Genomic DNA, 16,076 nt, shown 5'->3' on the forward strand with positions numbered 1-16,076 from the left:
ACAAATGACAACGATACTCATTTGTGCGGGGCTTTCAGCAACGGGCATACAGACCCAAGCAAGGAACACTTGTCCTGCTGTAAACAAACGACGAGAGCCCTTGTCTGATGACGACTCAGCTAATTTGCTTGTTTAGTCAACTCATTAAGGTCAGAATATTTCCAAACACATTTAAAAAAAAAAAAAAAAAAACAATAAATGCGCGTAATTACACACGTATGTTTCTTCCATCCTTACTCTTTGTAGCAAAGACAAGTTAGCTTAGCACTCTTGACGCGAACTTGTTTTCACAGCAAAATAAAGTGTTCCGCAAAAGTTACGCTGCTGTTGCTCATACTACCGAATGACTGCTACGAGCGGTAAATATATCTGTTAAAGCATGAAAAGTGTATAGTCGACGTGTAATCCGTTTGTTCAAGCTAGCGCTATCTTAGCTTGAAAGTTGTTTGGCTACCAGGAAATAGCTGAAGCCCGACACGTTTTAGCCCAAGGTATAATTTCAGGCTTTACTAATTTAGTAAGACTGCCCGCAACCGAATTGTTTTCGTTCGGGGGAACGGCGACTCACCAGCTCATTTTTGCTCGAACTTTTAATCCAGTTTCATTTAGGGAGTCTGTTTTCTTTTCAGGAACTCATACCTTTCGGCCAAACGACAAACAGGAAGTTGGAGGATCAGCCGCTTGAGCTTCCTCCGAGGGAAGCGCCGAGCCTTAAACTTGTAATTTCCCCAAAGCTAAAAATATTAGCATTGAACGAGTGATTTTGTCTTTCTTTTTTTTTTTTACACAACTATAAATGGTTGTCCAAAAGCAGTGTATAGAAAAGTTACGGCACTCATATTTCAGTCAATGAAATTTCCTCTTCAACGCGGGCGAGACAAGTCAACCAGCAGGTCCGCAATTAAATCACGTGACAAGGAGTGTGTTTTAAGGGCAATGCACCTGGTCACAATGCCGTGAGCATCCTGACCCACCAAGGGTGTCATCAGTAGGCCCGTTTTGGAATACATAAAAGCTGAGAAAGTGTATTAAACACCAGAGCAGATTACTCAGAAATGAACAATTGTAATGCATAATTTAGAGAAGGTGTAGATGGTTTAACCAAGAGGGCCAATCTGATTTTAATACAGCTTGTGTGACACAAGTCCTGGAACTTTTCAGGCACACCCCACCACGCTTGTGCCCCATTACCCTGATGAGGATAAGCGATACACAAAATGAATGTACTATATAGACATTTAGTGGACCAGAAGTTCAGTATGTGGTATCTTTCTTTATTCAAGTACTTACATAGAAATGACAAAACATTTGCATGACAAGTAAACAAGGATAGAGTAAAATTCATTTCAATATTCAGGACCTTATTGTAAGGTAATAAAAACATGAAAATAGTCCAAAGACATCCACAACATTTCAAACAAGACCTCTTGTTTTTATTAAAAAAAAAAGAAAAGAAAGAAAAGAAAAACGGAACAGTTATCCCAGTGTGCGTCTCAAATTGTCCATCCTGGAATGGTTTGTATCCCATTATTCCCACCCGCTGTATTTTCATGCATAATAAAGAAATGAACACCGCCCACAGCATCGGGCAGGCAGCGCTTGGGAACGTTTCCGTGCACATGCAAACATGAGGATATACTGCCATGAAAAAGAAAAAAAAAAAAAAAACTCAACAACGGAAAAACAGAGCGCATGTGAACACCGTAGTGTTGCCCTAGACCAGTGTTTCTCTTTTTTTTTTTGCCTCCCCCCTAGGAAAAGCACTGCATACCACTTAATCCTCCAAAACCAATGGTAACCACTACGAACAGTATTCAATGGACTGGCTGAACCTCAAAGGTTGTACAGGTTTGAAATTGGTAAATCCTGAAAGAAATTCAAACATAAATTTGCTCCACTTCGGGGGGGTCGAGAAACACTGCCCAAGATAGCCACAAGATCCCTGAAGCCACCCCATGAGTAGGCTGAACTATCTACACAGTCGGACAATTAAAACACAAACATTAGCATACGGCTGCCTTCCACTCGCAAGCAGACTGAGGTCACTTTTTTTTCTGCGATTTGGAGTTTTCATCGCATATTGTTTTTGATCAGCCAACCCTGCAACCCAGTTTGGCACCAAAATGGCTGCTGATGTTGGATCGTGTCCAACGTGGAGCTGAGGAGGAAAATGAGGCATATTCAACCCTCCGGTTTTGTAAAAATATAAATGATATTGTTTTCGCAGAAGAAACTGCTTAATATTCTGTAAACAACAAAAATCTATAGGATTCACACAGGATTTTTTTTTCCTGCTACTGCCAAACTAGAGTGAGGGGGTGGGAATGAGGAGAGCGTGAATCCATCTGTTCATTACAAAAAAAAATACAGAAATGACAAACACAGTCAAGAGGATGTGACCAATGACATATTGAATATGTGAGGTTGTAATTACATGGCTTCATTTAGTCATGGAAAGAAAACAGTGCGCTGCATTCCTCAACACAATGCAACGGCGAGGAGGCCACAGTCACTATATAATTAAACACATCCATTCTCACTAAGCAAGTGTCAATTTAAGAATAGCTTCCTTTTTGGGTCAAATATATTCAAAAAACTATAACAGGGGTGGGGTACCTATGGCCCATAAGCGCATTTGATCCAGACCATGCAATTCTTTAAAAAAAAAAACAAAAGAAAGGAATTGCTATTCAAAATCTGTGTTCAATCCACAAATGTGTAGACTATACAAACAAATATTTCAACATAATTTTGTCTTGTGTGGCCCTTTATAATAATGATAAAAAAAAAAAGGTTACCCACCCCGCCTGTATAATCACTGGCTAACGCTTGAAACACCAATAATACATTTAACATAAATAGTTCCTCTATCTAATCACATCATAGACTATATTGCTTTGTGCTTACTGCATGGGAATATCTGCTACATCTTCAAGGAAATCTTGCCAACAATCCAATGTGATTTGTAAAAAGAGATTTAAATTGAACCTTTTTCTGCAAACTTTGTGTTCAATTTCCTGGGCGCCTGTTCATTTATCCATGTAGATGAGCTGAGAAAAGACCCCGTGAGGCCAAAATAATTGGAAAGTCAGTGGACACTGGCCAGGATGCTCAGCAGTGAAAACTGGTTGTTCCAGCACAGAGTGACGCTTCTACGACAACGTGCTCTCTGTTCAAACCCCCCTTTCAGCATTTGCGCGTGTACACAATTCACTTTTCATCCCGACTTCTTCATTCGTTTGACAGATTTGATAACAAATCGAAGAAAAGTTGTGCTCAAATACGAGACGCTATCATTGAAAAAGCACAGCCAACTGCTGGGGTTAGGAAGGGGGGGTCTGCCAGACAAACTCCATGGTTCTTGAAAAGGTAGATAATTATAATCAATAAAGTTATGGAAGTTAGGATTGTAATAAAATCGATTGAAATATTTAATTGTCCCCAAATGCACAGTAAGAATGATAAAATAATCTCATATAACGTGCATGGAAGATTAGTTGACATCTCGTGGCTTTTGGTGACTGACGTTACTTTTCAGTTCTGATTTAATTTGATGCTGATTTAATTGTTTCATTAGCATAAGCCAAAAAGAAAAGGGATAGCTTTTGTTGACTGGTGATATAAACCAATTTGAGCGAGAGCTGCAGTGTATCTTTTAGTCGCAAATGTGAGTATTGTTTGCTGGAAGAAGACATAATGTGTGTGTTTTATCTCCTTTCAGCACAATGGTCAACATAAAACCACTCAAGGGAAAAAAAAATGTTGGTTTCAAGCAAAAGTTCAAGAGACTATGCTGTCATTTAGAAACAGAGTTGGCCACTTCATGGATGGTGCAATTGCTATTTTAAATGTATATGAAATCTTTTAATTGACTAAAACATATCCTTCACAAGCATTCCTTCCAAAGCAGCTCCTTAATTAATGCAAACATTTTGTATTTACATATTGTGCACCGTGGCATGCGCTATATGGACAAATAGATACCACATATGGTGCATTTCATCACATGCCGAGCTGTAACAACTTGCATACAAATTTCATTATGGTTAAAAAAAAAAAAAGAAAAAAAACCCTTTGTTAGCTTGGTCTTCACGTTTAAAATATATTTGGATGAGGATTTTTTTTTTTTAATCTGTAGTTAGCTGCCCATCTTTTGGATTCTCAATCCAGCAATTTTTGCTTTTTTGTCAAGTGTATCCAAATGCTGTCGTCTCTACATTACAACGTAACTTGATGTATGGCATGATGTAATGTAATTGGAGAAGTGGGAATGAACACTATTGGTGAGAGCTTGACAAAGCCACCATTTGAAATCAAATTTAAAAAGCTGTCTAATGAAATCCAGTATCAAAAATAAATACAATAGAATATGTTTTTGTTGTTTCAGAATTTTTTTTGTAAGTCATAAAATCAGGAGATATTTTCCACGTGACAGTGAGGATTTGTGTATTGGCATGCGGCCATGTAACAGCACGATCCATGAAGCATTCGGTGGATATTTAGATTTAGTCAAAACAAGAATTGCAGATTTTTTGGGAGTCTGGCCTTTCTTTGAACCCCGCACGGAGGCAAATCTCACTCATGTTTGGCAAAAATCAGGCACAATAAAAAAAATGAACAACAAGGGTGGCTGAGTTACCACAATACATTTGGCACATTCATCGGAGAAAACAACATTCAAATAGAATAAAAACACTACACCGTAACAAAAAAAATAACAAAAACAAATAAAAAAAAAGACAAGTGCCACTAATAAGGTGTCCATGACAGTACACAAACACAACCAATTGCACTTTTCAACAGCCTAGTAAAATGAATGCATACATCTCAGACAACTCACCCTTTCACTTAGCTCCCCTCTCATTATTTACTTTGTCAGTTTCGACAGATTCTGGCTCGCGCTCAGTTAAGAAATGTACAAAAGTGGAACCAGGGCAAAGCCAGCAGAGATGGCGGAATGTACTAAGATCCTCTCACGTTGGCATGGCGGCCTTCCTTGTGTGACCCGGACCAACGATTTCCATCTCGAAACCGAGTGCGGAGAGGATGCGAGCGAGAGGAAGAGTCACCCGCTGCGACCCGAATGTTCAGAGTGCGTGTTAAGGTCAGGCTCCGGTCCGCGCGCAGGTAGCGATGGTCACGAGGGCCCCATGGTGGGCCCCCCGCAGGAACTGGGTGGAGAACTGTGGTTCCCCACCACCCCGTTGCCTTTGTCGGACGGCTTCTTGTCCTTCTGTTTCAGGTGAACCTTGGCGTGTCTCTTTCGCTCGTCGCTGCGGGCGAACTTGCGGCCGCAGAACTCGCAGGAGAAGGGTTTCTCGCCGGTGTGCGTGCGGATGTGTGTGGTCAGGTGGTCGCTGCGGCTGAAGGAGCGCATGCATATTCGGCACTGGAAGGGCTTGTGGCCCGTGTGGATGCGCAGGTGCCGCGTGAGCTCGTCCGAGCGCGAGAAGCGCCGGTCGCAGTTCTCCGCCGGGCAGGCGTGCGGGCGCTCGTGGACGGGCGTTTTGCTGGGTCGGTTGGGGTACTTCCGAGGTCGGATGGGTTTGAGCGTAAGAGTCTGCGGGGGAGGGTGGTGAGGGGGCGCGTGCTGCTGGCCGCCCATGAAGCCCGGGTGGATCTGCTGCTTGTCTTTGAACGCCCGGATGGTTTCCAGAGGAGTGATGGGCGGAGGGTTGACCCGGATAGGGTCCATAGTCTGAAAGGGCTTGTGCTCCATCACGCTGACTTCCCCCTGGTGATGGAAGAGGTTGTAGTCGGGGATCATGGAGAAAAGGCTGCCATCCATGGAGGCTTTGGACGTGGAGTGATAGTCATTGGCGGGGTAAGCAAGAGCCGTGCTGGTGGCGGGACTGTGGTGGAAGGACACCTGGTCCTGGTAGAGCTCGCCGCAGGTGGAGTAGGCGGGCAACGGCGGCCCGTAAACCTGCTCCATGTCCGAGTTCTGTCCCCCCATGCTGGCCGCCGAGGAGGGCGTCTGCGCGCTCACCGTGCCGGGCGACGGAGAGACGCCGAGGATCCCTGCGCTGACCAGGCTGATGATGTTGTTGTCGGAGCACCAGCCCGAGCCGCCGATGCCGCCCGAGGGAGGCGTGTCGAAGGCGAACTTGCCCAGGTAGGTGACGGTCTGCCCGCTCCGGTTGGACTGGAAGCTGGAGCCGTACTGAATCTCCGCACCGGCTTTCTCGCTTCCCATGCCTATATCCATGATATTATCTAGGTTAGAGCAAAACAAAGGAAGAAGTAATCCACAAGGTTTCTTCGGGCATTACAAAGCGCACTTTGTAAAAAGTAACACCGACTCAGTTTTTTGGAGGCAAAGTCCAGTTCGGATCGTCCTATCCCGACTCCAAATCTCAAAGTTTCATGCAAAAAGGCGAGTGCTTTCCGAGCAGTCCATTCAAGTGAGTGAGTTGAGCATCTAAAGCAGTGGTGACTGTCCCTCTGAGATCCCGCAAGCCCTCATAAATCACAACCTAAACACCCCCTTTGATCCAGCCATTGTGTCCCTCAGGAGGGCAGCCAAACTCAATGGTAACATCATTTGACTTGCTTACAGGGGGAGGACGCCTTTTTTACACACATCTGTATATATTAGGCGAGGCGTGGGGGACTCTGAAGCATCTCTACATCAAGAAACTTCGTCAGATTTGAACAAAAATCGCGATGAATTAGACACCCTCAAAAGGTCCCAGGGACCATAATGAGTCAGTCTAAAATTTATGAGACAATTTCACACGTGCACAAAGAGCGCAAAGACAATATACATTTTAACGTCGCTCCCTATGAATGCAGCAATTTGGGTAATATGCTTGAAGACGCAACGTGTATGATAATGATACATTTGCCATCTTAAATGTTTTCTTTTACGCAGGATGCCTTATTTCACGTGGGCGATTTTTTAAACAGGAATATGGATCATACCGTACCCCCGTTATATTTGGCAAAAATAATTTGCTGTAGAGGAATTAAGAGAGCACACCTGTATGCAGATATATTTGATAATTTTCACATTTGTAATTGTCTTAGGCTTTATACATTTTAAAGGACAAAATAAAAATACGTTTACCATACTAATAATTTGGCACCTTTTAATTTAACATTCATTACATATCGGGTGTAGGCGTATGAGATTTTTTATGGGTTAAACGTGTGTGCGCTTGTCTGTTATTTTTTCGACACGTCGATTATATTTTAAGCACAATTTAAGGTGGGAGTAAAATATTAAAATGTTGACGCGCACGTCTCGTGTGAGGCGTAGAGCTGGAGACGCACACAATTGCTGATTGATTTCCTGCCAACAAGTGCCACCCGCTGCAATTCGCGGCGACGGAATTAATAGAAAATAAAAAGGGTAATCTGGATTAAGGTGGGAAAGGGGCCTCGCGGTTTAGTGCATAAAAGAGAGGCGGGTTCGCGCGGGCCTGCGAGGAATCTTGTCGGGCTTTCTCACAAGGAGGAACGATCACGTTAAGTATATTAGCGTTTGGCTTCAATGAAGACAGTGTCAACAATAATTAGATTTTTATTTACAAGCCATTTAAGCAGTCATTTTACCCCCGCTTCTTGTACAAACGGACGTTTTAGTTTTAGTTGCAATTTTGAAATAATAAATAAACAATCTGGTAGGCTATTAAATATTTGAATGGAGAGTTAAAAAACTAGTACCCTAACTGTATTTTTCCGATAAATCAAAAATATAAAAACATAGGCTACATTTACGTGGTTAGTAAATGGGTTTGCACAGGTGTGTGTTGTTGCGCCACTCGAGTCCCACTCGTGCATCGAGCGGCGGAATGTGAGCAACAAGCCGCGCGCTAACAGGTGCCTCACAACTTCTCGCTCCCCTCCTTCCCTAATTATTCCCCTAAAAAACAAATGCGCTTCGGTTAAAATAAAAGAAGAAGAAGCGGTAAATGCCCTTACCCGTGTTCATCTGCGAGTAGTGATTAATAGATTCCGTGCTGGTGAAAATGTTCATCGACGTGGGGACGTCCTCTTCTGGGTACAGGCTGTCGGGGATGCTGTTTATTAGACTGCTCATGGTAAGAGGAAGCTTGTCCGCCACTTTCCCGGTCATAGCACTGCGAGTCACTCCGGCATAGGCGAGAGGGTGGTTGGGCGACGCGCGCGTGTATCCCCCTCCCGGAGTCAGGTGCGAAGAGTCGGGGTCCGGTGGCGGCGGCTCCAGGTGCGTTCCGAAGTTTTTGTTGCTGTTTGAGTTAATCTCCTTCCCGAGGCGACGCCGCTTCCGTGTACCCCCGCGACTATTGTGTGTTATGACTCGGGATGCCTTTTGTGGGCTGCTTGTGGTTCCAGTGTGGATTGTGCAAAAAAGAAAAAAAAAAAAAAAGATATGAGTGGCGGCGGTGTACTTGCTCTATTGGAGCTGGCTGGGGGACTTCAGTGTAGCGGCATTAATAGTGGGCTGGAACCTTGGCGTGACGTAGATGCCCATATAAGGACAGAGAGCTGGGAACTCGGCTCCCCACGCGTCAGACCTGTGGAAACTACAAGTGGAAGGAGGAAAGGGCTACGGGTGGTTGCTGTGGCAGGCGGCACGAGTGGTTATCACAACCCCTCGTAGTTCTGAGGTTGTGGGATTCAATCCTGCGTGGAGTTTACATGTTGTCAACGGGCTTGCTTAGGCCACCTTTCCTAAAAGGGGTCATTCTAAAAACAGACTTGAGAAATTAAGTTATACACATTTTTGATAACTTGACACAAAATCAATACGTCTCTCTTTTACGTACTTTTAAAATAAGGAAATGAATCGGGAAGACTACAAGTGCCGTTGAGCCAAGCGTATAACGGTGAGGATTTAATTTCTCCTGAGGGGATTGCAACTGGTTCAAGACAACAATCACTTCGATTTCACGTTCTTCCACGACTAGACTAAGTTGACTCTTTTGATTATACAAGTAGAGCGTGTCGCCAGTACAAAAAAGCAGCGTGCACGGACAGCGCCGGCTGACGCAAATCATCCGTTTGTCAACATTGCCGGCAAGGCGAGTTGCTTTGGCTGCCTGGGTTAGGTCGAGCCACGTGACCAGCACAATGTGGAAACTCCAAATAAGGAGCCGTCCGGTCACGCCCCCTCAAGGCTACCGTTGCCCAATATGGCCAAGTTCCGGGTGAAGTCGTAGTAGTGGAAAAGTGATCTAAAGCCGCAGACGAAATGACTGTAGACCAAACGTCACGGCGCCGATTTTGCCAAGCAAAGTTGTGGGAAGGAAACAAGTTAAAATAACACAACTTCTCTTTTTTGTGACACTGTATATAGTTTATAAACAGCATATGTCAACGGGCAATACTACACGATATATTTCTTTAGGACCTCAAATGGAAAGTTTTGCATACACACAGACGCACAAAAATACCCCAGCCGAATGACAAAAAATGCGCATATTTAGACCCAAGAAATTAATAATAGCTTCTCAATGAAGCATGAGTGTGTAAAGAAAGTGTGTAGGTTGGTCTGAATCATGCTCTGTGTTTTGGGGGCTTACACAAACTGTGGCTGTGCCATGTGTGTGAATGAGTGGAACATTATCCTCCTTGTCCAAGGTTGGGCCACTCCAATCAGCAAAATAAACAGTATTGCTATTGGATTCCATTACGCGGTTACTGGCATCAATTGATTTTAAGATGATTTCTGACAAATCATTTCTTGGCACTTGCAAATATAGTATGTACAGTCCATTTGACTTACTGTAGTGTAGTGTAAAAAAGGAAACAGGAAAAACAAGTCAACCGGAATGCTAAGTGCTATAATGATGTGTCCACATCATTCATTCATGTACACAGGCCCGGTCTGGTGGTGCTGCGATTTTGATTGGCGGTGGAGTTCCCATATGCTCAGCACCTGTGATTTACGATATGCACTTGCTATTTTTTTTTTCTCCTATGACGAAGCATCCATTTGGGGAAAGGTGTTTGTCAAAGTAGACCACTCCTAGAGTAGAGGGCACTATTTGACGAAACCTGACAGAAGACGTGAAGGAAGCCCCGTGTGCGGCCCATATCATCTCCATCAGATAAGATGAAAGCCAGAGTGATCGTTTGCTTGGAAAGTTGGCGAGCTCAGATGGTACACCTGATCCATATCTGTTGTAAAGCCTAATTCCATTGGCGTCACATGGGATGCGGGTCCACTGCCGTGTTTGCAGCGTCCCGGCTCATTTGCACATGGGGCTTCCATGGAAGCGGTCACCCTCTACAGCTTATGGAAAACCCAGGGCTTTATAGTCAAATCACCTTTTGTTTTTTCCAAGCCTCAGAAGGCAACTGTTTCTCACTGCCTGTGGAAGCTCGACAATGCTACGTTATCATTTGTAGCCCCCCCAACAAAACTGTTGGTTGTATACACCCAAACTGTTGGTTGTATTTCATTGTCCATTTCATGCCATTAGGTGTGCTTCTTCATCTCACAATCGCAGCCAGAAGAGACAAGTTAACAGAACAAGTCAAAGCCGGCATTGCATTATTCAGTGTTTAATGTTGATGAAAGCAAACAAGCATTATCGTGAGTGAATTTACCTCGAAGACAACATTGAAATCCCACGGCACAGTCAATACAGGTCATTGCTCAGCTAGACATGGTGTCTCAATAAATTGTGTTTGTTTTGAATTTATGTCTCCAACCCTCTAGTGAAATCAACTATGCTCTTCTTCAACAGTGAGAAAGAAAAGTAATTGCGGTTATTCGATGACTTTTGTCTCTGTTAGGCAATGGAATTGATTAAACAAACCCATTTAATTAATCTAAGTTTGAATACATTAAGAACATATTAAATACATTTGCAATGTTCTCATGGGGTGCGCGTGTCATTGAATGACAGCTGTCAGTCTGTCAACACGCTTGACATTGGAAGTGAAAATAAAACATTCGAGGAAGCCGAGTGACGAATCCAGTTGTTTCTGGCAGCATACACTATGCGATATGAATGGAAGCAAGGCGTTGTTTTTTTTTTTTTATTTTTGAATTCAAAATCTTGGCATTGCACCGGATGCTGATACATTCCAAGTCGGTGTTTTTATTCGGGGGGCGTGGGGGTAATTCTCTTCCGCTTGGCATGTTACACAATGAGTGTGGAATTATAGCCAACTTGCCAACCGTGAAAATGTTTGATAGGTAAAATCAAAGTGGAGAGCGATGTTCCATGTGATGGATACTAAATAGTTGTTTTGTTTGCGGAGCTTAGACCGCTAAGTCCAGAAAGCAAACAAAGCGGATGTGGGACAAATTGATCAATGATCTCTGAGGGTTCATCATGAGGGCACACAGGGGTTTACCAAGGCTGGCTTAACTGCCAAAGGAACATTAGCCACTCCTGCCCGGACCACTGAGGAGACACCAAACTAGGGTCAATCAAAGGACCAACCAAAGATTGATCATCACAACATCAAAGTCTTTGATGGACATTCAGACATCTGGGGTATTGATACAAGCTCATCCCAGAGGAGGGGTGCTGGTTAGAAACCAATACTTCTCCTTAGGGGGGGTTGGAAGAGTATGTGCAAGAGGAAGGGTTTGAAAAGTTGACCTTCCTGGTGGGTCTCGTACGCAACTGTCAAAAGTTCAAAATGGTTTCACTGTGTCAAAGTCAAGGACGCATTCAGATGGAGGAGCTTTTACCTCAGGAAATCAATCAAGGTTTATCTGGAAGTTTCTCTAAGGTTTCCAATTTTGAGTGGCCATTGGAAATATGTAAACAAGAAATCGACAACACATGGTAAGTCCCCTTCTCCAAATAAAGTATAGTCCATTAAGCCCCTCCCCACCTTGCCATCCTGTCACTTTTAGTTCCACTGCAGCATCCGGTTGTGCTGCGGTCTCGGTTTCACCTCCTACTTCCTTTTTTTGGCCCTGACGTGTTTCCGCCCCTGATTTAGAAGCAACTTTTTCCACACCGTGTGATATCAGAAGCCCTTTTCCTTTTCTTGTCGAGAGCGATCGGAAACTAATAGAAAATCCCCAGTGAGGCCAAAGCCTATTCCCCAAATCTAGCACAAGAGGACCACGTGATTATGCAAACCCACCAAGAAGGGAAACCTAAAGAGAAAATCTTAGTCAAGTGCAATGAAGGATCTTCTCGTAAGCTTGATAGAATTCATGCAATTGCAACTAATTCAAACTCCTATTTGTTGTGCATCGCAACTCGGGCCCAGGACACCTCTGAGCGGAGGGATCTTCACTCTTTGTAATTTTGCATGAGAAACTGCACCCTGGCCACTGGATCTCGCAGAGATTGAGTAAGGACGAAGGCCTCCAGATCCCAACGACCTGAGAGAGACAGACAGACAGACACATAAAATCATTTACATCGCCGGACAGATAGAGTATTTTCAGCTTCAGTTGGCAGACCAAAAGGAGTTCCCTCCAAAATCTCCAATATCTCAGGAATATATTATCTCAGAAAAGTGTGACACCAGCCTACCACCAGGGTCCTGTAGCAAAACACCTGATTTCAAACAGCAAGGACTCCTTTACTCTATACGCGTTCTTGATGCGGCTTTAACGCGCAAGAAATTCTCAGCAAAGAACAAAGAGAAGAAAAATATGGGAAGAGGAGAAAAATGTCTGTGGAAAGTTGGCGTGAAGAAGTTAACTGAAACAATAAAAGGATTGCACCACTTCAATCCTTGGTTCCTTGACCATGCTCTTGTCCAAGTATGAAAAGCCATTTTTGCATAAACCATGACTGTTAAGTTTAATTTAAAGCCAATTTAGAATGACTATATTTTACCCATATGATCTATTTTTGAATAAATCAATCCGTAAAATGATTAGTTAATATTTAAAGTTAATATTTTGTCTAAAATTTGTCAGGTCCCTTACTTAAAATACAATTGATTACAATCATAACAATCTAGGATGACTGGCAGGGTTGGTTTTTTTTTGGCCCCTAAACTTTCATGGACACAGCGACTTAGTAGTAGCCTCTTTAAGTTGTGTCATTCATTGGTGCCTCATGCATTTGCATCACTTGACAATAAGGAGCAATAATTATATTTAACTGTTTAATATTTTTATAGGACTTAAAAATTTTAATATGTCAGTTAAAATTGCCAGTAGAGTTCATGAATATTTTATGATGAGGTTTGACAAATCTTCCAAATATATCTAATTTCAACTGGACATTTCCAAAAACTGGTCATCCAGCATCACGGAATGAATTGTGGTCAAACGCCAAGTTACCGTTGCTCCGCAAATATTCACTACAATGGTGAGGAGATCTGCGTTGTACGTTATATTTGTCATGAGCGATCCATCTATGCTTAAGGCATCCGAGGCCTAAGTGAGCTGTGAATCACTGAGAACAGCGTTGCTGAAAATAAAACATGTTGCTGTAATGATGGAGGTGGGAACGCAAGGACGCATTGGCAAGATGATATGATTCAGTCGCCTGCACTTTTTTTTTCCTCCCTCTCCTTTTAAACAAACACCAGACGGCCATCCGGCTGGTATGACAATATCATGGCTTAAGATTTTGGACAACCTAAATTCCCAGCAGTTTCCTTTTTACTTAACAGAAAAAAAAGACAAATTAACAATTGCAATTCTACAGCAGCCAACACTACAAATAACACACAGAGAACTAAAAAACGATCACAGTGCATCTTTATATGTTCTGCTGTACATAGGAGAAAAATCTGCCCAAATCCAGGAAATCTCTGACATTCCACTAGTTCCATTTGGAATAATTAAAAAAACAGCTGGACAACATTGGAAAAGAATCTTATACAAAGTGAGCCAAGGATTGAAGTGGTCCAAATCTGGAGAGAGAATAGTTTCACAGTTCAGTCAGGCCCTGCCTCCGATACAAATGTTACTGTGGACAACCTCTGTGTTGCCTCTGCCGTTTGTGGCTGTTTTCACCATCAGGGAGACACAGTCCACATCCGCCGGCACAACACAAAGGACATCTGGGAAAGATACAGTCTCAGCCATCCAGTTATATTGGTGGAATGTCCTACTCGTGGCTGGGATTTTTAAGTATCTATTATCATTAAATATAGACAATCACCATCAACCTTATTGGATGCTATTGGTCTTCGCTGGTGTCTTGAATGATTGGCTGCTATCTGTAGCCTCTTTCACACAGAGGTGCTGCAAAGTGCCACATAAGAGACCAGTAGAACAATAGAGCTATAATTTATCCAACTTTGTGCACGGAGACACAGCATTTCGTAATCAGATAACAAGGGGCTTGATGAGGTTGGCACCAGTCAAATAATTGTCCAAAAGTTCATCAGGGTGTGACAAATGAGCAAGCAGGGTTAAAATCCACGCCTCTGTCCTGATATTGTTGAATCCATGAAGACTAAAGTTACAAACTTGGACGATACAAAAATTGCCATTAGAGAGTGACTTGATCATTTGATGTTTCAAAGACTTCCTGATTAGTCAGGGGGTTATCGTGAGACAGACTGATATGGTTGACGCTGGTGACAACTCCTTCCACTTTAAAATCAATGAGTGTAATAAATCAGTTATCTTCTAGCAACAAGGATGTCCAGACCCCCATAATGTGATCAAAGGTCAGGTCCGATCACGCCGTTTTCAGCTGATTTAAATGTGGGGGATAAATAACAAAAGTATGCCTAAAAAGGAGCAAAATAAGCAATAAAAACAGCTGCTCTGTCGGTCTCTGTAAGTAAGACGAGCTGACAGATAGAGCTCTGATCATCATGTAAGTGCAATGGAGTCCCGCAACCTCCCTGAAAGATGGGTCACGGCCTGTAACACGCGTGTCCATGGGAGATAATGCGCCACCCCCGCAGATGCCTACACCCCCCTTACAAGTGTGGAACAAGGTCCCGCACCCTCAGAAGACAATAATGGGTGGGTGACAGCAGACCTAGTTCCTGAGTTCAGGAATCAAGCGGCAGATTTGACTCTATTGACATGCATAAACACTTTGACGTGTGTATACTCAGGTGCAGGATGTCACAGTGAAGATTGCATTTATTCTCCTGCTGTGAGCTCTGCTATCCATCCCAACTTTCAGTATCTTGTGCTATCACTGACTAGTACAAGTGATCTTAAAATAGGCTCCCATGTGTTTGAAGAACGGAGAACATGTTTCCACCGCTCCCATCTAAACGCTCATGGAAAGGGCAGATAGTGTGGGACTAGAAGGTGATGTTAGCGTTAGCGTCTTCCTGCCTCTTCTATTGTTTTGATCATGCTTCTGTCTGACTGGTGAAGTGAACCCTGGGATGTGGCTGTCCACATTTAACAACCCATAGTAGCCCCCAAGTACTATATATATATATATATATATATATATATATATATATATATATATATGAAATCTGCCCGAGGCTTTCACAATCAACAGTCTGTGCACTGTAAGTGAATGGGGACACATAGTTGCAATAGCCAATCAGATGACGAGTTAGAGACCGTAAGGCCAGCTAGAAGGCTTCACGTTGAATGTGACATGTACGCGCTCTGTGATTGGATACTCAGCATGGGAGGCAGCGCTATGCACATCAACCAAGCCAGGCCGTTTGGCTGTGACAATCCCTGTGTCCACTGCTTTTGTTGTGCCGTCACTCAGCTTTTTTTTTTTTTAAAGCGAATTAAAACATACGCCAGAAACAGGACTGGACAGACGCGGCTTGCAGCATTGGCCTCCATGTCGATAGAAAAGGATTTATTGGACCTGAAACGCAAAGACAAACTGTACAATAAAGTCACTGAAGTCTTCCTAAGAAAAGAAAGAAAAACGGATTTTGTGTTGAAATAAGTGTTTTGGGTGAGTGCAAGCATTTTATTTATTTATTTTTTTCATTTTCAATACCTTTTTTGTAATTTTATTTCGTTCATATTCAATTAATGGTAAATAAAATGACATACAAAAAAGGAAAATTGTGTAAATAATGTGCATCGGCGCAGCTGTGTGACTGTAGTGGAAGTACTCAAAGAGATTTGTGACATTGTGTCATTGTCGCCTGTGAGCCTGTACTCAAGAACAAAAGAAAAAGATTTGTTTACTTCTATTTTTAATGAATAGTTGAATTTGTGACCATCGTGTTGTTTTTCTGGTATTAAACTGAGATTTGTA

The 16,076-nt window shown here is 42.9% G+C and overlaps 3 protein-coding genes across 4 annotated transcripts in view; all 3 read right to left on the reverse strand.

The window, feature by feature from the left end:
* Positions 1-688, reverse strand: part of bin3 (bridging integrator 3) — a 40,744-nt gene extending 40,056 nt beyond the window's left edge. Inside the window, exon 1 of the mRNA XM_088419425.1 lies at positions 569-688. Within this exon, the coding sequence (XP_088275551.1) occupies positions 569-576 (8 nt within the window). The 5' untranslated portion in view covers positions 577-688. The remainder of the gene's footprint in view (positions 1-568) is intronic.
* Positions 689-1,253: 565 nt separating this feature from the next.
* On the reverse strand, positions 1,254-8,362 carry egr3 (early growth response 3). Of its 2 annotated transcripts, none has more exons than XM_088419306.1 (2): positions 7,927-8,362; positions 1,254-6,198 (listed from the first exon to the last, which is right to left on the reverse strand). In XM_088419306.1, exons 1-2 carry the CDS (start codon positions 8,078-8,080, stop codon positions 5,138-5,140), a joined length of 1,215 nt encoding a protein of 404 aa, XP_088275432.1. In that variant the 5' UTR covers positions 8,081-8,362; the 3' UTR covers positions 1,254-5,137. The 2 variants fall into 2 exon arrangements, with proteins under 2 accessions (XP_088275432.1, XP_088275351.1); XM_088419225.1 differs by having other exon boundaries at positions 1,254-6,216.
* Positions 8,363-10,478: 2,116 nt separating this feature from the next.
* The window catches only part of pebp4 (phosphatidylethanolamine binding protein 4), a 116,891-nt gene continuing 111,293 nt past the window's right edge, over positions 10,479-16,076 (reverse strand). The window contains exon 7 of the mRNA XM_088421922.1: positions 10,479-12,286. Within this exon, the coding sequence (XP_088278048.1) occupies positions 12,195-12,286 (92 nt within the window). The 3' untranslated portion in view covers positions 10,479-12,194. The remainder of the gene's footprint in view (positions 12,287-16,076) is intronic.

This window comes from Hippichthys cyanospilos, chromosome 1 (assembly GCF_059441005.1).
Source record: "Hippichthys cyanospilos isolate Australia breed blue-spotted pipefish chromosome 1, RoL_Hcya_1.0, whole genome shotgun sequence".
NCBI lineage: Eukaryota > Metazoa > Chordata > Actinopteri > Syngnathiformes > Syngnathidae > Hippichthys > Hippichthys cyanospilos.

Bases quoted from the DNA above. Each gene is read 5' to 3' on its own strand.
- egr3 (XM_088419225.1), bottom strand. From the start codon at position 8,080: ATGACCGGGAAAGTGGCGGACAAGCTTCCTCTTACCATGAGCAGTCTA. The intron at 6,217-7,926 runs GTAAGGGCATTT...GCTCTAACCTAG, and splicing joins CTACTCGCAGATGAACACGG to ATAATATCATGGATATAGGC.